The sequence below is a fragment of the Mustela nigripes genome, chromosome 4 (genome assembly GCF_022355385.1).
Source record: "Mustela nigripes isolate SB6536 chromosome 4, MUSNIG.SB6536, whole genome shotgun sequence".
In the NCBI taxonomy this organism is placed as follows: Eukaryota; Metazoa; Chordata; class Mammalia; order Carnivora; family Mustelidae; genus Mustela; species Mustela nigripes.
The window spans coordinates 157,942,409-157,963,150 of record NC_081560.1 but is presented as its reverse complement, the minus strand read 5'-3'; the positions used below and the strand labels follow the sequence as shown (position 1 = coordinate 157,963,150).

The following is a 20,742-nucleotide window of genomic DNA, read 5'->3' as shown; positions in this document are numbered from 1 at the left end:
AAAAAAAAAAAACTTGCATCATCTTATAGTGTCTCTTCTCAACAAAGCAACAAGCAGTTCCTTAACTGGGATTAAATGGGATACTAAATGATACTGGTAAAGCAGACAGCAGAATTTTTAGTTTCAACTCCCAGAAACAAAAAAATAGGTTTTTTACTTTTCAAAGACACATAAAACATGACAATTCTGACAGCTTCCTGGACTAGATGTAAACAGAATTAACTTGAAAAAAAAAAAAAAGAAAGAATGAATGAAAAGAAAAACATTTAAAAAAAAGAAAAAAAAACATTTCTTTATACAAAAATTATTGTAAATAATTAGACACAACCTAAGCACTTTTCATTAGTGACAATGTAAAAGAAATCTCTTTTTAGGTAAGAAATGTATGCGGATAACAAACATGAATAATGTTTAATTCTTGGGGTAGAGGAAGGGAGCAGGAGAGGGATACAATAGGGTTCCAAATGTAATGATTGTTTTGTTTCTAATTAGGTCATGGATAACACAGATGTTTGTTACTTTTTTCTCTATAACTTTCTATAGGTCTGACAGATTTTGTAATTAACAATAAAAAAGAAATTTAAAGAAAATAAAACCATCCAGAAAAAGCAATATTGTCTGGCATTATGAAATGATCAAAATAATCTAAAAACTTGTGTTTGTGGGGCGCCTGGTTGGCTCAGTAGGTAGAGCATGGTACTCTTATCTCCGGATTGTGAATTTTGGAGTCTCACTATGGGTGTAGAGATTGCTTAAAAATAAAATCTTTAAAAATTAAATAAATAAAAATTTGCATATGTATTACAGACTATTTTTATTCAGTCTTCAAAACAAGTAACTATTAACAGAAGCTCCAGACTACAACTAGTAAGTAGTGGCACTTAAGGTTACCATCAAATTTCCTAACACCTAGTTCAGAAAGTTAGCTATTATCTTTGACAACTACAATTCAAGATATCAAAGTGGAGGAAGCAATAATTTAAGTTTGTTCACACATTTTAATAAGGACCTTTATTTTTAAATTTTGGAACTTCTGAATTTACAGAAAAGCTGCTAAATGGTAGAATTTGTAAAGCAACAGCAACAAAAACAAACACGAAGCACACACAGACCAGTAAACCGTGGAGGGCTTTTAAAAAACTTAATAAATCAATCTTAATAAAGCAACAGTTTGCATAACGAGTATATTCCTCCTCTACTGGCTAATTTTAAAATGGGGGAGTTATTTGGCAATTAATCCGGGGAGAATCTGAACCCTCCACCCACTCACCGCGAAGAAACTATCTCCCTTGGTCTACGGAAGACCAAGTTGCAGTACAATAAGAAAGCTATACTGGCTTAAGATGCGTCCTTTTAAAAACAAACTACTCTAGCAGTTAGCCTTTAAAATATAAATACAATGATGTCTCCTTGTTTGGCGGGGATTAAGAAAATATTGCAACTAGAAGAAAGAGAACAAGTCATCGATTATTCTTTTAGAGGATGATGGAGAGGACGGTAAATCCAACATAAGTACTAAAACACCTGCAAAGTAGGTATGCGGTCTTATTTAGAAACTGAGAAACTTCAAGGATTGGCATCTCTCCAACAATAGTTTTTTTTAAAAGAACGCACTTTTCCCTAAAAACCGGCGATCAAAGTCTCCTTCTGAATACCAGTTTAAACTGTAACCTCTAACACAAATGCCCTTTCTTCTGAAACAAGACACTAATTTACTCCTCACAGAACTCTGGCGTCGTTTGTATCGACCGAATGCGGAGAACTACGAAACAGGAAAGTTTGCTCCCCGCAGAAACTGAAAACTAAATTCCTCTCTCCGGACAGCGCAGACGGGAGCCCTGCACCAAAGCCAGCATAGCCCGGCACTCCCAGTCCTGCCGGGTTCGCCCTACCTGCATCTCACCACCACCTGGATGTTCTTTCCCTTCTCCTCTTTCTTCTTTGCGGAGGAATTCGGCTGGGACGCCATGACGATCCCTGCCCGAAGGTGAAGGCCTGGCTGCGGACTCCGACGCTGTGGAGCGCGGCGGGTCCCTGCGGCGGGCGCGGCCCGGATGCCCACCTCCCCGGCCGCGTATTGGCGTGGCCAGGGGAAGCCACGCAAGCAAGCTCGACGTCTCCGCTCTCCACCAGGGCTCTAACTGACCGAGGTGTCTGTCCCGCGCTAGCGGGAGCCTCGGAGTCACCAATTTCGTCTCCGCCCGAAATCTCGGAAACCGAGCAACGACTCGGCGCCTCAATTTGAAAAAGGAGCCGAGACGCCGAGCCAATAGCAGTGTCGGCGCGCGAGGCACCATGGGACACGGTGCCGTCACTAGAGCGCCGCCCTCGGGGCGTGGCCCGCGGGAAAGCAAAGAGCTGGTCGGTCTGTGCGGGTCTGGAACTCGCAGTGCGGCAGGAGAGGCGAAGGAGTGAACGGTGTGAGTCTTCGGTGTGCCCTTGCCCAGGTTACATAACGTCTGTCCGCCAAGATTTCCTCATCTTCAAAATGGAAGTAATAGCGACCATTTCAGAGGGCTCGGTGAAAACTGAGGTAACGCGGACAAATAGCTTAGCCTAGAACACGTAGGGTCAGGAAAGCTTGCCACGATTACAAGTATTATTAGCGAATTGTATGGCAGTGTTATGGAAGCATTGGCGGGGGGAGATGTCCAAAGAGAGACTCTTTCTCAGAGGCAGCGTCCAGAACAGCTTTGAGTAACTGGGAAATGTTAAGAAATAAGGTTACGACGAGTACCAAGTAAAATGTCACTTTCGGGACTCTGAATTTATCCTTTAACTGGTGAGAAGATGTCGCCGTTAAATGATTCCAAGCATAAGGCAGTACTGAACTTGCCTCTTCTGACTGGCGTTTCCGAACGACTGACGCAGGCTCGGGGTGCGCTTCGCTCCCTCTACGTGGCGCCGCAACCCCGCTCCCCCGAGCAGTCTTGATGAGCTCGAGCCCACGCCTGCGCCGTCAGCCTACAAATCCCAGCAGGCAGCGCTCCCTAGGCCCGCCTCCGCTGCGTAGCTCCGGCTTTCCGTAGACGTCCAGCAAGCGTCCTGGCAGTGTTTAGGGTGGTTGGCGGGCGTTAGGTGTGCGGCCCAGCCTCAGGAAATACTGAAGCTCTGGGCTGTGCGGTGGTGGGCTCACGGACCTGAGCGGTCACACTTAGCCTTCAGGAACCTAGGTGTTTTTTGTTTTGTTTTGTTTTGTTTTTTTAAAGTAAGGCCCAGATGGAATGGAAGACTCTCGGGGGCCCTTTGTGTTCCTCCACTTATTAACCTCCTGTATTCCCCCAAGGAGAAGTCTCAGTGTACAGCTCGGATCGCTGGTCATCTTCATTATGCATAGCCAGATGTCAACTGATACCTATGACGACTCGTCAGCATCGCCCAATGGACCTGTACAGCACGGAACTCTTTATTCCCCCTTTGGGCTCTCTAATCCTTTCTGTACCCAGGACACTAACCAGACCTTTGATTCCTTTGTTCTCCACCACATCCAGTGGACTCCTGTTGGTTTTACCGCCTCTGCCGTCACTCTAGGCCGTCTCTCTCTCTTTATTTAATTTAAATTCAATTAATGAACATGTGTATTATTAGTTTTAGAGGTAGAGTTCAGTAATCCATCAGTCTTATATAATACCCAGTGCTCATTACATCACATGCCCTCCTAAAAGTCCGTCACCCATTACCCCATCCCCCATCAACCTCCCCTTAAGCAACCCTCAGTTTGTTTCCTATAATTAAGGGTCTTTTATGGTTTGTCTCCCTCTATGATGTTCTCTTGTTTTATTTTTCCCTCCCTTCCAATGATCCTCTTGTTTTTTAAAATGCACATGAGTGAAATCATATGGTATTTGTCTTTCTCTGATTGCTTTCGCTTAGCATAATAACCTCTAAGTGATCCTCCTTGTTGCAAATGGCAAGATTTCATATATTTTGATGACTGAGCAGTATTCCCTGTGTGTGTGTGTGTGTGTGTGTGACATCTTCTTTATCCATTTATCTGTTGATGGACATCTGGGCCCTTTCCATAGTTTGGCTATTGTGGACATGGATGCTATAAACACTGGGGTACACATGCCCCTTTGGATCTCTACATTTGTGTCTTTGGGGTAAATACCCAGTAATGCAATTGCTGGTCATAGGATAGCTCTGTTTTCAACTTTTTGAGGAACCTCCATACTGTTTTCCAGAGTGGCCGCACCAACTTGCATTCTTACCAGCAGTAGGAGAGGTTTCCCCTTTCTCTGCATTCTCACATCTGTCATCTCCCATGTTGTTGATTTTAACCATTCTGACCTGTGGGAGGGTGTATCCCATTGTGGTTTTGATTCATATTTCCCTGATGCTGAGTGATGTTGGGCATTTTTTCATGTGTCTGTTGGCCATTTCTATGTCGTCTTTGGATAATTATCTGTTTGTGTCTTCTGCCCATTTCTTGATTAGATTATTTGTTCTTTGGGTGTTTAGTTTGATAAGTTCTTTATAGATTTTAGATATTAGCCCTTTATCTGATAAAACATTTGCAAATATCTTCTCTCATTCTGTCAGCTGTAGGTCAAGTCTCTTTCACCTCTTCTCTGAAACACTGTCCTTAACAAGTCTCCATACTTCTGCTCTTTTCTCTTCTCTCCAGTGCATTCACTCAGCAAAGGGAAGGATCCCTAAAAGAATCAGATCATGCCCTTCATTTACTTTTTAACCTCACAATAGCTTCTCATTGAACTTACCATAAAATCCAAACTCCTGACCATGTCCTGTGAGGCCTTCATTATACCACCTTTGCCTGTAACCAACATCAACTCCAGGTACAAACCGCATAGATCACTAACATGCTCCCAAGCTTCTAAGTGCTCTCTTGCAGCCAGGCCTTTGCATTTGCTATATCCTTTGCCTGTATCTCTTTTAGTTTGGTTCTTTGCATGACTTACTCATTCTTTTTTTTTTTTTTAAAGATTATTTATTTATTTGACATCACAAGTAGGCAGAGAGACAGGCAGAGAGAGGAAGGGAAGCAGGCTCCCTGCTGAGCAGAGAGCCCAATGCGGGGCTTGATTCCAGGACTCTGGGATCATGACCTGAGCTGAAGGCAGAGGCTTAACCCACTGAGCCACCCAGGCACCCTGACTTACTCATTCTTATCCTTCAAAGCTCAGCTCCACTTTCTCTTTTAAAAGGCTTTTCCTGGCTACCCTATCTAAAGTAAATTGCACCTGTTTCAAGACCCTGTTTATTTCCTTCATAGTGTATTAGTGTCTGTGATTACATTGTCAATGTATTGTCTCCCTACTCTGCTAGAATGTAGAATTTCATTAGGAACTGTGGATTGTCTTACTCAGTGTTGTTTTCTTGAACACAGCCTTATACAAAGTAGTCACTCAATAAATATATGAGGACTGGAAGGAAATTAACCTTTCTCTACCTTAGTTTCCTTACCCATAAAATGGAGATAATAGGGGCGCCTGGGTGGCTCAGTGGTTTAGGCCGCTGCCTTCGGCTCGGGTCATGATCTCAGGGTGCTGGGATCGAGTCCCACATCGGGCTCTCTGCTCAGCAGGGAGCCTGCTTCCCTCTGTCTCTCTGTCTGCCTCTCCATCTACTTGTGATTTCTCTCTGTCAAATAAATAAATAAATAAAATCTTAAAAAAAAATGGAGATAATAATGATTACTATTAGAGTGAAGATTAAAATAATAATATGTATAAAGTTGCTAGAACATAGTAAACCAAAAAAAGCTAATTTCTTCTTTTTTCCTCAGAAAATACCTAAACAGTGTTTATATTAATGGTCATTTGAGTCAATGCAAGAAATTCAAGGGTTTCCACTCTGTAAGAGTTATAGCTTCCATTTATCTAGAGCTACAATGTGTCCGACTCTATGAGAGGTTTTGTATGCATAGTCTCATTTAATCTTCACAACAATTCTCTGAAATAGGAACTATTATTTCTCACTATTTTATCAATACATAGGTCAAGTAGATTTATTGTTTGTACTCGTACAGCTAATAGTGACAAAGAAGGAACTCAGGATTCTTTCTGATTCCAAATTACAGGTCGTTCATTAACTGCTATCTCCCCCACCTATCTTTTCTTATTCTCAGTGCACATGCATTCACTTTCATCACACCCTGTTGGGTGTTTGACTATGGTCCAGGCAGTGAAAAGATAGGCTGTATTACAGTTCCTGACCTCAAGACCAAGTCTAATGGAGACAGCCAGGGTCTAATAGACCTTTGTTAAGTTTTGTTACACCATACAGGTGGCTTTCTCTAATATGGTATTTTATACTGCCCCTACTATACTGTACTGCCCAAACTAGTCAAGCTAATCAGCACTTCTATCTTGAAAGTCTGTTTATGATTAGAAATTATTTTTTAGGGCGCCTGGGTGGCTCAGTGGGTTAAAGCCTCTGCCTTCGGCTCAGGTCATGATCCCAGTGTCCTGGGATGGAGCCCTGCATCGGGCTCTCTGCTCGGTGGGGAGCCTGCTTCTCCATCTCTCTCTTTCTGCCTCTCTGCCTATTTGTGATCTCTGTCAAATAAATAAGTAAAATCGTTTAAAAATAAAAATTTAAAAAAGAAATTATTTTTTATATTCTAAGAATAGTTAATCTGGATTTCACCAAAGCAACATCAGTGCCCTTGTGTTTGGTCTGGCATTTAATTTTCAGTAGTGTGTGTACTTCTTATATATAAGTTAATTGATTTTATTTTTCTTAAAAAAAAAAACATGGACATTGTTTTGAGAGTTAAATGGTAATAATTGGGGGTGTGTGAGTGGCTCAGTCGGGTGAGCATCTGCCTTTGGCTCGGGTCATGATCCCAAGGTCCTGGGATCAAGTCTCATGTTGGGCTCTCTGCTCAGCTGGGAGTCTGCTTCTCCCTCTTGCTCTCTCTCAGCCTGCAGTTCTCCTTGTTTGTGCTCTCTCTCTCTCTCTGTAAATAAATAAATAAAGTATTTTTTTTTTTAAAGATTTTATTTATTTATTTGACAGAGAGAAATTACAAGTACACTGAGAGGCAGGCAGAGAGAGAGAGAAGGAAGCAGGCTCCCTGCCGAGCAGAGAGCCCGATGCGGGACTCGATCCCAGGACCCTGAGATCATGACCTGAGCCGAAGGCAGCGGCTTAACCCACTGAGCCACCCAGGCGCCCCAAGTATTTTTTTTTTAATAGTGATAATTGACTTACAACAAAAAGGTATTTTCTGTGCCTTATCCCACCCCAATCCCTCAGGATCAATACTCCAGAAGCAACAACTTTCAATTTGATTTAGCTATTTTTTCTATTATTTACATATTTCCATTTTTGTAAGGAATTTGTATCTACTGTTATCTTTTGATTACTCAACTTTAGACTTTATTTACTGACTTCCTGTTATGGAAGATAAGGATTTAGTTATCAAATGTTATGATCCCCTCTGCTTTCCCTCCCCCATACATCCAATATTTACAATGCTTGTTAAATCAAAAATCTATACTTAGGTTATTTGCATGTTCGTAGCTGAGCATTTCAGACTAGTAGGATTATGTTTTATTTTTGTCTATCCTAAAGTTAATAACTGCCTAGTTTTGTTTGCTTTTCTTTGTACATTTCCAAATTCTTCTTACAACTCTCAATAGACTCTCACTAAAATTATGTGCCAATTCAACACATCAGAAATTTATTAGTTTCTTTTAAGATTTTACTTATTCATTGGTCAGAGATAGATAGAGAAAGAATATGAGCAGGGGGAGGGACAAAGGGAGAAGCAGACTTCCCACCAAACAGGGAGTCTGACATGGGACTCGATCCCAGGATCCCAAGATCATGACCTGAGCTGAAGGCAGACACTCAACCAACTGAGCCACCCAGCCCCATCAGGAGCCCTCAAGTTGTTTCTAATTGGATTGCTTACTCTAGAGTTGCAGCCCAGTTACCATCCCTGGGTTTCCTTCTTTTTTTTATCCCAAGAATTCCTTGGGATAAGGAATTTTGCCTTTTTCCTGGGTTGGATATGTTTTCTGGATTTCATTTGTGTATTTTTTCTTAGGTTATTCCCTTATTTAGGTGGAGCACATTCTGAAAAAGAGTACCTAGGAGATAAATTGCTTGAGAACTTGCTTGTTTTTATTCTACCCTGATATTTGTTTGCTAGGCAGTTTATATGGAGAATTCTAGAATCCAAGTATTTTTACTTCACATTTTTTTCAGAGGGTGTGTGTATTGGTTTCCTATGGCTGCTATAATAAATCGCCACAAACTTGGTGGTTTCAAACAACAAATTTATTTTTTCTTTCAGTTTATTCTTTCACAATTCTAGAGGCCAGAAGTCTAAAATTGACTGAAAAACAGTCTGGCAGCTCCTAGACTTACCACATGACCCAGCAATTCCACTCCTAGATATACACACAGTAGAGATGGAAAAAAAAAGTCACATAAAAGTCAGTATACAAATGTTTAATCACAGTATTATTCATTAGGCAAAAAATAGATAAAACCCAAATATCACTTCTTTCACAGTTCTGCAGGCCAGAAGCCTGAAATCAAATTCACAGGGTCAAAATCAAGATATCAGCAGGGCTGGGCTCCTCTGGAAGTTCTAGGGGAGAATCCGTTCCTCATGCCTTCCAGCTTCTGGTGACTGCTAGCATTCATTGGCTTATGGCACATCACTGCAGTCTCTGCCTCAATGTCTTTTAGTTCTGTGTCAAATCTCCCTCTGACTCTCTCTCATAAGGATACATGTGATTACATTTAGGGTTTACCTGGGTAATCAGGGATAATCTTCCCATATCAAGATTCTTTTTTTGGGGGGGGGCGCCTGGGTGGCTCAGTGGGTTGAGCCGCTGCCTTCGGCTCGGGTCATGGTCTCAGGGTCCTGGGATCGAGCCCCACATCGGGCTCTCTGCTCAGCGGGGAGCCTGCTTCCTCCTCTCTCTCTGCCTGCCTCTCTGCCTTCTTGTGATCTCTCTCTCTCTGTCAAATAAATAAATAAATAATCCTTTTTTTAAAAAAAAAGATTCTTTTTTTTTAAACATTTTATTTATTTATTCGAGAGAGAGAGAGACAGTGAGAGCATGAACGAGGAGAAGGTCAGAGAGAGAAGCAGACTCCCTGTGGAGCTGGGACCCCGATGTGGGACTCGATCCCAGGACTCCAGGATCATGACCTGAGCTGAAGGCAGTCACTTAACCAACTGAGTCACCCAGGCACCCTCAAGATTCTTAATCATCTTCAATATCCTTTTCTGCTGTATAAGGTAATATTCACAAGGATTAGGAAGTTGATGTCTTTTGGGGGAGCCATTCAACCTACAATAGGAAAGAGGTCATAAAAATATTTAGTCATTTACTGTGCTATTAAATGTCTTAGTCTGTGCTGACTAAGGATCCTGGGTTTATATTCTAGTGGATCAAAAAAAAGGCTTTCATTAGTAATGAAAAAAGCTAAAGCAAAAATCCCAAGTAATCTAAATGTAGTTATATTCTGTTCTCTTATCAAAAGTGAAAATTTTTCTTTCCATATGCTGTCATTCTGGATGTCTAGCTGTAGGTGGTTTTATTATAGATTCTGTTCTTAAACATCAGAAATATAATCTTCTGATACTTATATAATTGTCAGGGTTATATAATTTTTTAAAAATATTTTATTTGTTTATTTGACAGAGAGCTCCTGCACACAAATGGGGAGTGGCAGGCAGAGGGAGAGGGAAAAGCAGGCTCCCCACTGAACAGGGAGCCCAAAGTGGGTATCAATCCCAGGACCCTGGGATCATGACCTGAGCTGAAGGCAGATGCTTAACCAACTGAGCCACCCAGGCACCCCAGGGTTATATAATTGATTTAGATACTTATGGGAAATCATAAAACAAGGCTAGTGTCGGAGATAGTGATGCTCCATTAATTGCACTCATTAATCACTTCAGAAATAACTGAATTTTGAACTTTGAAAAGCTCTTTACTGATTAAAATAATCATAAAATAATTGTCCCGCAATTAATATTTATTCTACAACCTATAATTTATAATCAGTAATTGTTCCAAAAATACTTTTAGAATCTCAATGTGGAGATACTGCCTCACATTCACTAGTATATTAAAAGCAAAAACAAAAAACAACAGATAATAACAAGTGTTGTGAGGATGTAGAGAAATTGAAATCATAGCCACTTTGCAAAACAGCCTGGCTGTTCCTAGACTTACCATCTGACCTAGCAATTCCACTACTAGGTAGTCACTCAGTATAAATTAAAACAAATACCCACATAAAAATTTCTATGCAGGGGCACCTGGGTGTCTCTGTCAGTTAAGCACCCAACTCTTGATTTTGGCTCATGTCATGAGCTCAGGGTTGTGAGACTGAGACCCGTGTGACTCTGTGCTGGGCTCTGGGCTAGGTGTGGAGCCTGCTTAAAAGTCTCTCTCTCTCTCTAAAATAAATAAATCTTATTAAAAATAAATATAAAAAGTGCTTTTGGCAAAAAAAAATTTAATCTAGACACAAACCTTACACCTTTTATAAAAATTAACTCAAAATTCACTGCATAAACATAAAACATAAAACTATAAAACTCCTAGAAGGCAATATAGAAAAGTATCTAGATGGCCTTGGATTTGGTGATGACTCTTTTTTAAAAAAGATTATTTATTTATTTGACAGAGATCACAAGGTAGAGAGAGAGGGCACCTGAATGGCTCAGCGGGTTAAGGGTCTGATTTTGGCTCATGTCATGGTCTCCAGATCTGGGAATCAAGCCCCAAATTGGGCTTCCCACTCAGCAGGTAGTCTGCTTGTCCCTCCACCTCTCTCCCAGCTAATGCTCTTTGTCAAATAAATAAATAAAATCTTTTTAAAAATAAATAAATTATTTGTCAAACATTTCTACTTATTTTCTCTGTTTTTCCTTTCTGGAATTCCTATGTGTGGATAGTAGACTTCCACCACCTAGTGATTACCAATAGTAGTATTTTGATGTATTTCTTTCCAATTATCTATATGTATATTTTTCATAATTGAGATTATAATTAAATATGTAGTTTCACACCTTGAATTTTTATTTATCATAAGCATTCTTCCAAGCCCTTGAAAGTTCTTCATAAATATTTTTAGTTGTATGATCTTTTAAGGCTCTTAAGCAACATGTATGCAAATCTTTAGTAAACAGTTGAGGAGCACTTAACTTTAGCTATCTTTTTCCATAGTTGCCAGAGTCATGTTAGGTTCTATGGTTATGAATGCCAAAGAGAACAGACAGTGTGTCTGCATGTCCTTATAAACTGAGGAAAAAAACACAGTTTATGAACTGTTTATAAGCCTATTAAAAAAAATCCCAAAATGCTTACATGTAGAGTTCCCCAAATCCAAATCTGGGTTGCTGTGGTGTCCTAATAGTAGAATCTCAGTAGCAAAGGTTAGTTGTGAGATAACAGGAAAGAAGAGGTTTTCAGTTCTCTGACCTTCTGGCAGATGCCAGATTATGCCAGACTCTCTCTTCTCCCAAACCATTGCAACTGATATTTCCCCACTGTCTGGAATCTTTCCCTTACCTGTTCCTATAATTGGCTCCCTTTTACCTTTCAAGTTACAACTTAAAGTTTGCTTCCTCAGAGGAAACGCCTCCAAACAATCTAGCTGAAGTAGCCCCCAGACCTCTTTCATGAAACGTAATTTCTTTTTCCACATAGCAAAAGATGTTGAAATTGTATTCTTCAGTTTTTTTTTTTCTTTGTCATACCTCAGAACCCTTTCCTAGAGACCAAAGACATCCAAACGAATTAGGATTCTTACAGCAGGAAAGCAAAGAGAAAAGGCGATATTCAGTGTTTGCAACTTTCAAACTAGGTTTTTAAGGGAAAGTCCTGAGAAGAGTCCTAAGTAAGACAATGACATAAGAAGAAGCAGATGACTGCCCCTCCACAACTTTCAAACTCGAGAAACTCCTGGCTGGAACATTAGATGGGATAAAAGGGATTTAGGAAAATGATGTTGGAGAATAGGAACTGGAGAGAGAAAGAAATCCTAGGAGAGGTTCTGGTGGTGGGGGGGGCGCGGAGGTTAACCCATAAGAAGGGCCGCAGAAGCTGGCTCTCCATTGACAGCTGCCTATGCAGCCCATTGAACCCTATGCTCTAGGTTTTTGCTGATCTCCCATCCAGACAGCTTCCTTAATACAGCTGGTGAGAACTTGCCACCTCCCCCTCCCCATGGACAGTAGTGACAATAGAGGGAAAGTCCCAGAAGTGCTACTTGGGTGAAGTTAGCATAAAACCCCCCTGGTTACCTTTATTATTATTTTAAAGATTTATTTATTTAATTATTTGAGAGAGAGAAAGAGGGAATGCATGAACAGGAGGGGTAGAGGGAGAGGGAGAATCTAAAGCAGATTCCATGCTGAGCGGGGAGTCCATCACAGTCTTGATCCCAGGACCCTGATATCATGACCTGAGCCAAAACCAAGAGTCAGATGCTTTAATCTATTGTGCCACCTAGACGCCCCACCCTAATATTATTTTAATTATATTATGTAATTATCTTACATAATTATTAGTTTACTTGTTTCTTTCTCTTGGATAATGTAAAACCCACAAATAGAGAAAAGTGGTTGCTCTTTCTTCTGGTATATCCTCAACATATAAAACAAGGGGTAGGCCCATATTTGTTGAGTGGGTAAATTGAGTCGTTGTAACTGTGGAAAATACGAGTTATAGATTTTTAAATTAATATTTCAAGTATTGTCCATAAAGTGATTCAGACTTACCTTCAAGGACTAGCAAGTAAGTCATTTAGAAAAAGTCTTAAAGAACAAATTTATAATTAATAAATCACTAATATAAACATCTTTAAAAATTCATGTTGCTCTTAGGTAATTTATTACCATAGTACTGTATTTAAAACTACCATACATTATAAAACCTTTAAGTAGATTCCATGCCAAGTGCGGGGCTTGAACTCATGACCCAGAGATTAAGAGCCACATGCTCTACTGACTGAGTCAGCCAGCCACCCCATAAAACTTTTGGTCATGGAAAACTTCAAACAGACACAAAGGCAAAGAGAATAGTATAATGCCCCCCCACCCACCCCAGCATTCATTATCCAGCTTCAGCTATCATCAGTTCATGGCCAGTAATATTGTTTTATCTATATATTCCCCTCCTCCCTGATCCTCCACTGAATTATCTGAATTGAATCCCAGGCATTGCATTATTTATTATTATTTATAGTATATTTAGTATAGTATATACTATACTATACTATACTATACTATAGTATACTATATATACTATATACTATGTATAGTATATTTAGTATACATCTCAAAGAACTCTAAAAAGAAAAATCCACAGCCATTAACACACCATCAGAAGTAACATGATTATTTAATATCATCAAATATCTACTCTTCTTATAGAGTACTCTTCAAATATCTACTATTCTTACTTTTCTAAATCTCTCATAAATATTCCTTTTTCATAACAGGTTTGCTCAAACTAGGATTCAAATAAAAACCAAACATACAATTCAATTAATGTATTTATTTTTTATTTTTTAAATTTTAAGTAGCCTCCCCAACCAATGTGGGGCTTGAACTCACAACCCCTGAGATCCGTGCCACATGCTCTACCAACTAAGGCAGCCAGATGTCCCCCTGTTTTGCATTTTTATTTTTATTTTTTTAATCTTTTAAAAAATATTTTATTTATTTATTTGGCAGACAGAGATCACAAGTAGGCAGAAAGGAAGGCAGATAGAGAGGGGGAAGCAGGCTCCCTGCTGAATGGAGAGCCCAACGTGGGGCTAGATCCCAGGACCCTGGGATCATGACCCGAGCCAAAGGCAGAGGCTTTCACCCACTGAGCCACCCAGGCTTCCCTGTTTTGCATTTTTAAATATTATCTTTTGAAGGTGTTACTGAAGTGCTCCAAGCAGAAAAGTAAATAAATCATGTGTGCAGCTCAATTTATTTTAAAAAACGGAATACAACCACTTAAAACATACCCCCCCCAAACCCCCTTTGTTCTCCTTAACCACTAATCTGACTATACTGCAGATTAGTTTGGCCTGATTTTCAACTTTATGTAAATGGACTTATAAATACTCTTTTGGGTCTGGCTTCTTTCACCATGTTTGTGAGAGATGTCCATATTTTTAGGTGTAGTGTCCCCCTCTGTTCACTTTCATTGCTGTATAGTATTCCATTGTGTGAATATTCCCCCAATTTATTTTTCCTCTGTATTTTACTGTTGTTGTGCTTTAGATTGTTTCCAGTTTGGGATTATTATTGATTGTGCTGCTGTGAACATTCTAGTACCTGTATTTTTGTGGATGCATGTTTACATTTCTGTTAACTATATAACTAGAGGTTGAGTTGTTAGGTCATAGCTTATGCATATATGCAGCTTTAATAGATCTTACCAAATAGTTTTCCATGGCCCATTTGTCTGCCCGATGCCATTATCATATAACCTCAAATACTATAGCTTAATAGTAACTCCTAATACTTGGTACTATAAGTGTTCCAGATTCTTCTTCCAGGCAGGCTTGGGTCTTCCTAACCTTTTGCATTTTCATATAACACTTTATGAACAACTTGTAATAACTTGTCTATTCTAAGTCTCCTTCAAAGCATAGGTTTCTCCTTCCTTTCTTATTTTGCAATTCAGTCACTTTTCCTGTAGGGTTCCAAACATTCTAAATTTAGCTGATTGTATTATTATGGTGTGATTTAACATGCTTATACCCTGTATTTCCTCTGAAAATACATCTACAGGCTTAATCACATTCAGCAAAAACACAGTTGACAAGTGTTAACTAAGTACTGTGCTTGCTGCCAGGTGAGATAAAAAAATGTCCAAGACATCATTCATAATCTACTGCTTCTTACAAGCATGGAAGGTTAAAAATCAAATAAATGCCTTTGGAGAGAGGCAAACTACTCAGGCAGCTCAGATCAGAGAGCAGTTACTTCCAATAAGTTATGTGAGGAAAGAAGTGAGGGAAAGTTTTGTTAAGGCAACATTATTTCAACTGGGCTTGAAAGTTGCTAGAGATCTGACAAGTTACTATTGCTATAAGCATTAATTTGTTGTGACAGCTGTTAGTAGAGGGTGGGGATAGACGCTGGAAATGTGGGGTACTGAGTTGAGTGGTGGCCCCTAAAGTACTGTCCATGTCCTAATCCCAGGAACCTGTATTACATTGTTTGGAAAAAGTGTCTTTGCAGATGCAATCACGTTAAGGATATGATGAGATAATCCTGGATTATGTGATTGTACCCTAAATCCAATGACAAATGTCCTTGCAAAAGACCGAAGAAAAGATACACAGAGGAGAAAGCAATGTGAAGATGGAGGCGGAGACTGGAGTGATGTGGCCATAAGCCAAGGAAACTGGCATCCAAAAGAACTGAAAGTAGCAAAGAACGGATTCTCCCCTAAGATCCTCCGTAGGGAGTGCCACCCTGACAATACCTTGATTTTGGACTTCTGGCCTCCAGACTGTGAGAGAATACATTTCTCTTATTTAAGGTACTAAATTTGTGATAATTTGTTACGGCAACTACAGGATACTAGAGGTGGATTGGGCTAGAATGTAATACTGCGGAATTTTACCCTACATTGCACTTGGAGTGGTTCCTCATCTTCAGCACCTCAGTTTCCACCCATCCAACGTTTGCCTTTAGCTGAAACTGTATTTAAAAAAAAAAAAAAGAAAAAAAAAATCCCTGTAGCTCTTTAATGAAGTGTCCATTTAATTAAGGGAACCTCCTCCTAAATTCCTATTTGAAGTGATAAGGGGATTCAAAGCATTGGTTATGACTGCAGCCTTAGGTCCACCACAACGGAAACCTAAAGGTACTCAAAAGTTAGGAAGTCGCTATCCCTAACTGCACTTTGCCCTAAAAACCCTCGTAAAATGCAAATGTAATCGAAAGTCAGATCCCTAACAACTATTAGGTTGTTTTTGGATGCACACCACCATAAAGCCATCAGGGAAAAGATTCTTGTGTTATAAATAATGATTAAAGTACACTGACAAAAGTATTAGTACTATGTATGTGTAGTGTTTTAATACGGCAGTAGTACGGAGTAGGAGTTTCTACTCTCGATTTGAAAGTCCACCGAAGCCTTTCTTTGCCGTGGCCAGTCCCATCTCCCCCGGGCTCCGTGAGGGGCTGCTAAATTCCCCCAGAGTCCTCGCCTCCCTCTGGTGCCCCCACTCCTAGCCCCAATCTAAATCCCCCCGGGTCCCACGTCCATTGCGCTCTAGAGGGAGCCCGCGGGCCGCGCTCCCACAGCGGAGTCGTTCGCGTGAGGCCGCTTAGTCCTCGGATTTCGTTCCAACACCTGCACCGCCCAGGGCGACAGCCAATGGGGGCGACTCCGCAAACAGGGCCCCTTGCGCTCTCACAGTATTCGTGAGACTTTGCTGCCCCCGGCCCCCATGCTCTTAGCCAGGTACACCTCGCCGCCCTCCCATGTGCGCCCCGCGTGACCCGGCCGGTAACCCCCAGCCTGGGAAAGCCGGGTTGCTGGGCTCCCGCCGCTCCCCGGCCAGACTCCGTCCAGCTCGCTGGCTGGGGCTCGGGACGCCTGCCGCCCCCACCCTGTTGGGTTCCCGGCAAAACCCGGAGCGCCGGCTGCTCAGCGGCTCCCGGGAGGCGGCGCGGCAAGGCGGACTGAGCATGCGCAGTGGGCAAGGCCGGCTCCCGGCACAAGAAGGAAGCGTCCGCGGTGCTCCCGGCGGCTGCGCTGGGGTATGCGGTACGGGCTAGCGTGGCTGCTGCACTCGGCGCGGCCCAGCACCTTCCGCTCTGTCCTCGGCGCTCGTCTGCTGTCCCCGGAGCGCCTCTGTGGGTAAGCGGAGCGGAGCGCCCGGGCCCTCGGGGCCCGCGGGTCACGGTGGTTTGGAGCTCGGGTTGCAAAGTGGTGATTCAGCACTTAAAGCCGGCGCCGCCGCCCCTCACGCCGCCAGTCCCGCCGGCCTGGGGCCCGGACGCCCGCGCAGAGGCCGCCCTGGGGCCCGGAAGGGCGGCCGGCCGGGCGGGAGCGCGGGGCCTTGCCGGGAGAGGAGGGCGCCCCTCGGGCCGGTGAGGGCGGACGGGGACTGTGACCCAGGGTCACGGGGCGTGTGTCACAAGTGCGGGGGGCGCTGGCGCGGACGGACTGACTCCGGCCGGCTCCCGGGAGCCTTGCCGTGCCACTCTCCTGGGAGTCCGCCGGTGAGGGGCCGGCAACCCGAGTCCGAACACCCGTGGCCATGGGTAAAGGAATCCGCGTCCAGGGAGACCGCTTCTCAACCTCCACTTAGCCCTGCTTTTTTCCATGGGGACGGAGTTTCCACTACTATATGGAAATGCCTGCGTTGGGAACCGTAAAAGTTTGCCTGCCCGCGCCTTAGTGAGTAGACTAGTGTTGGGTTTCCTGTCCCGGGGAATTCGGGAACCGAAGAATACCTTGGGATCCATCAAAGCAGCTCCCTTGTTTTACACCAGAGACAGCCGAGGCCCAGAGAGATTGTGTGATTTACCAATTGCAGGGCTTGTGGCAAAAACCAGGATGGGGACGCGGGGTTTTTTTTGCCATCCGGTGGCGTGCTCTCTCTACTCGCTGCTCAGTGTATACTAGAAATACAGAGGCGTGTAGCGAACGCTGAATGTCCTTTACTGTGAATAGAGAGGACTTGGCAGAGATGGGCAGTATGCTTTTCCCTACTTAGATGTGTCATTTGAACCCCTCCTCTGATTTTAGTAATATCTAGAAATATCTAGAAAGCGCAGGGCACCGTGATGGACCCTTTATATAAGTATGTGGTCTGCCTTCCAAGAACTTTGACTTCATTTAAGCGGATTAGGATGCCAAGAGAGTATAGCCAGCTAAAAAGGATGTGTTTGACTAGGGTCAGAGGATGGGTAGTATGGGCAGTGAGTGCTTTGGGAGCACAATTTAGGGCAGAGATAGATAGGGGAGGGGGTCTGGGCTGGGCTGGCCTTTAAAGGAAAAGCAGAAAGTGGGTGAGAGGATGAACAGTGGTGGGTGTAATCCAGCCCAGGCATGCAGGGTTTTCGGGTCGGGGACGGGCAGTGACCAGATTAGTCTAGTTGGAGCCTTAGAGAATTTGTGGGGGAATTAGGAGGAAACAAATCGTGTACTATAAAAGTAGGATAATGCTAGCCTGGGCTTTGAATGTTAGTTGGGTTTTTCCAGTGCATATTATTGGGAGCTGTTAAGAGTTTTTGAGGTGGGGAGTGATCTAATGAAACTGGTAATTTAGGAAATTAGTTTGATGGCTGTGCACAGGTTTTAAGGGAGTGGAGAGACCTGAAGCAGAGAAATTGGTTGGGACTTAGTCCTTCCTGACTGAACTAGGATGGTAGTAATTATGGTGCTAAAAAGGCCAAATGCAAATGAAAAAAATTGTTTTCCCTTTCCCCCACTCTATGCAAAATCCACTACCACATGGAAAAGATCCCTGAGTTTAGATAAAGAAGCGGGAGTGGTGAGCATGGGCAGGTTACCTTTGTGGGCCTCCTTTAGGTCAGAATTTTTTTTTGTACTGGGGGTCCTTGGTGGCTTGGGTTAAAGCCTCTGCCTTTGGCTCAAGTCATGATTCCAGGGTGGTGGGATGGAGCCCCACATCGGGCTCTCTGCTCAGTAGGGAGCCTGCTTCCCCCTGTCTTTCTGCCTGCCTCTCTGCCTACTTGTGATCTGTCAAATAAATAAATAAAATCTTAAAAAAAAATATTTTTTTGGTACTTAATTTGTTGCTAATAGGCTGTGCTTAGCTCCATATTGTCTCCAGTGTACAGAATTTGGAATTTTATTTTTATTTTTATTTTTTTTATTAAAGATTTTATTTTTAAGTAATCGCTGCACCCGTTGTGGGGCTCAGACTCACAGCCTTGTTATCAAGAGTCGTGTGCTCTACTAACTGAGCTAGTCAGGCATCCCAGAATTTGGGATTTTTCTTTTTAAGATTTTGTTGATTTGACAGAGGGAGAGAGAGCACCAAGTAGGTAGAGCACCAGGTAGAGGGAGAGGGAGAAGTAGGCTCTCCGCTGAGCCAGGAGCTGGATGTGGGGCTCGATCCCAGGACTCTGGGATCATGACCTGAGCCGAAGGCAGCTGCTTAATCAGCTGAGCCACCCAGGCATCCCAGAATTTGGGATTTTAAAGAAAGCACCAGTTTTATATAACAGAGAGGTTTGTATGTTCTACCTACAATCCAGCTTTCTCTGCTTTTGTCCCATCGCTCTTTACTTTCACTGATAAAGTTCAGGGCATGGGTTGTTGAACAGCTAGCGTTTCAACATACTGTTGTTCTCAAAGAAGGAAATTCAGAAGATTCAAAGATAATGAGATTGACCATCTATAAAACTCTACATTAAAAATTAGTGGTTGAGGGGCGCCTGGGTGGCTCAGTGGGTTGAGCCGCTGCCTTTGGCTCAGGTCATGATCTCAGGGTCCTGGGATCGAGTCCCGCATCGGGCTCTCTGCTCAGCAGGGAGCCTGCTTCCTCCTCTCTCTCTCTGTCTGCCTCTCTGCCTACTTGTGATCTCTCTCTCAAATAAATAAATAAAAATCTTTAAAAAAAAAATTAGTGGTTGAAGCTATTAGGAAAAATACAGTTCCAATCAAAGGGATCAAGGTATAGTTATAGGAAGGAAAGCTACCATCTGAAGCTACCCCATAGTCAAATCTTTTTTTTTTTTTTTAATTTTATTTATTTATTTGACAGAGAGAAATCACAAGTAGACTGAGAGGCAGGCAGAGAGAGAGAGAGAGGGAAGCAGGCTCCCCGCCTAGCAGAGAGCCCGATGCAGGACTCGATCCCAGGACGCTGAGATCATGACCTGAGCTGAAGGTAGCGGCCCAACCCACTGAGCCACCCAGGTGCCCCCCATAGTCAAATCTTAAGGAAGGTAATACTACTGTACAAAGTATGTGTGTGTGTGTGTATACACACATGCATATATATATATATATATATATATATATATTTTAAGATTTTATTTATTAGAGAGAGTGTGAGTGAGCAGGGGGAGCTGCAGGCTGCCTGATGTGGGACTCAATTCCAGGACTCTGGGATCATGACCTGAGCGAAAGGCAGATACTTAACCGACTGAGCCACCTAGGCATCCCAAAGTAGCGAGATGTAGTAACAGAGGTGGTTACAGGGCTGTTTACTGGGAGAGTTGAGATTTAACCCATGTCTGTCTGGAGCCAGAGCCTGAGCTCTTAACTGCAATACTACTTTGGCCAGTGTTGAGGCATTCACTCCTGTTCTAACTTTTTGAGAAAGAGATGTTCTTAAAGCATTTTCATAAGATTTATTCTTTTAAAAATCACCTTCATTGTCCTCTTTTTAGCTATATTGGATAAGTTGGGACTGTAATTATCTGAACTATTGGGGGAACCTAGAGGTTATAGCCCAGTCCCAGGCAACTACTTGGAACACCTGTGCATCGGTCTTCTCACTTTGCAGGCAGCTCTCTTTTGCATTTCTCTGTTCTCTGGGTGTAGGTAACAGTGATATGGCAAATGGAGTAACTATTAAGATCCAGGTTTTTAAATTACTTTTTTTAATGGTACAAGCACTATGTATGTATGTATGTATGTAAGCAAGCAAGCTCTACACCCACTGTAGGACTTGAACTACTGACCCTGAGATCAAGTGTCCCATGCTCTTCTGAGCCAGCCAGGTGCCACCAGGCTTTTAAATTACTTTTAATCCGAAAAATATCTTTTAATGATCTAAAAGGAAAAAATGCCC

The 20,742-nt window shown here is 42.4% G+C and overlaps 2 protein-coding genes across 4 annotated transcripts in view; one reads left to right on the top strand and one right to left on the bottom strand.

Annotated features, from left to right (window-relative positions):
* KIF11 (kinesin family member 11) overlaps positions 1–2,266 on the bottom strand; it is a 43,342-nt gene extending 41,076 nt beyond the window's left edge. Inside the window, exon 1 of the mRNA XM_059398141.1 lies at positions 1,893–2,266. Coding sequence (XP_059254124.1) covers positions 1,893–1,969 — 77 coding nt within the window. The 5' untranslated portion in view covers positions 1,970–2,266. The remainder of the gene's footprint in view (positions 1–1,892) is intronic.
* A 90-nt stretch (positions 2,267–2,356) lies between these two features.
* IDE (insulin degrading enzyme) overlaps positions 2,357–20,742 on the top strand; it is a 129,671-nt gene continuing 111,285 nt past the window's right edge. For 2 of the 3 annotated variants that reach the window (XM_059398145.1, XM_059398142.1), the window contains exon 1: positions 16,640–16,826. In XM_059398145.1, coding sequence (XP_059254128.1) covers positions 16,729–16,826 — 98 coding nt within the window. In that variant the 5' untranslated portion in view covers positions 16,640–16,728. Of the gene's footprint in view, positions 2,534–16,639; positions 16,827–20,742 lie in introns of those variants that run through there. The other variant, XM_059398143.1, reaches the window with a different exon arrangement.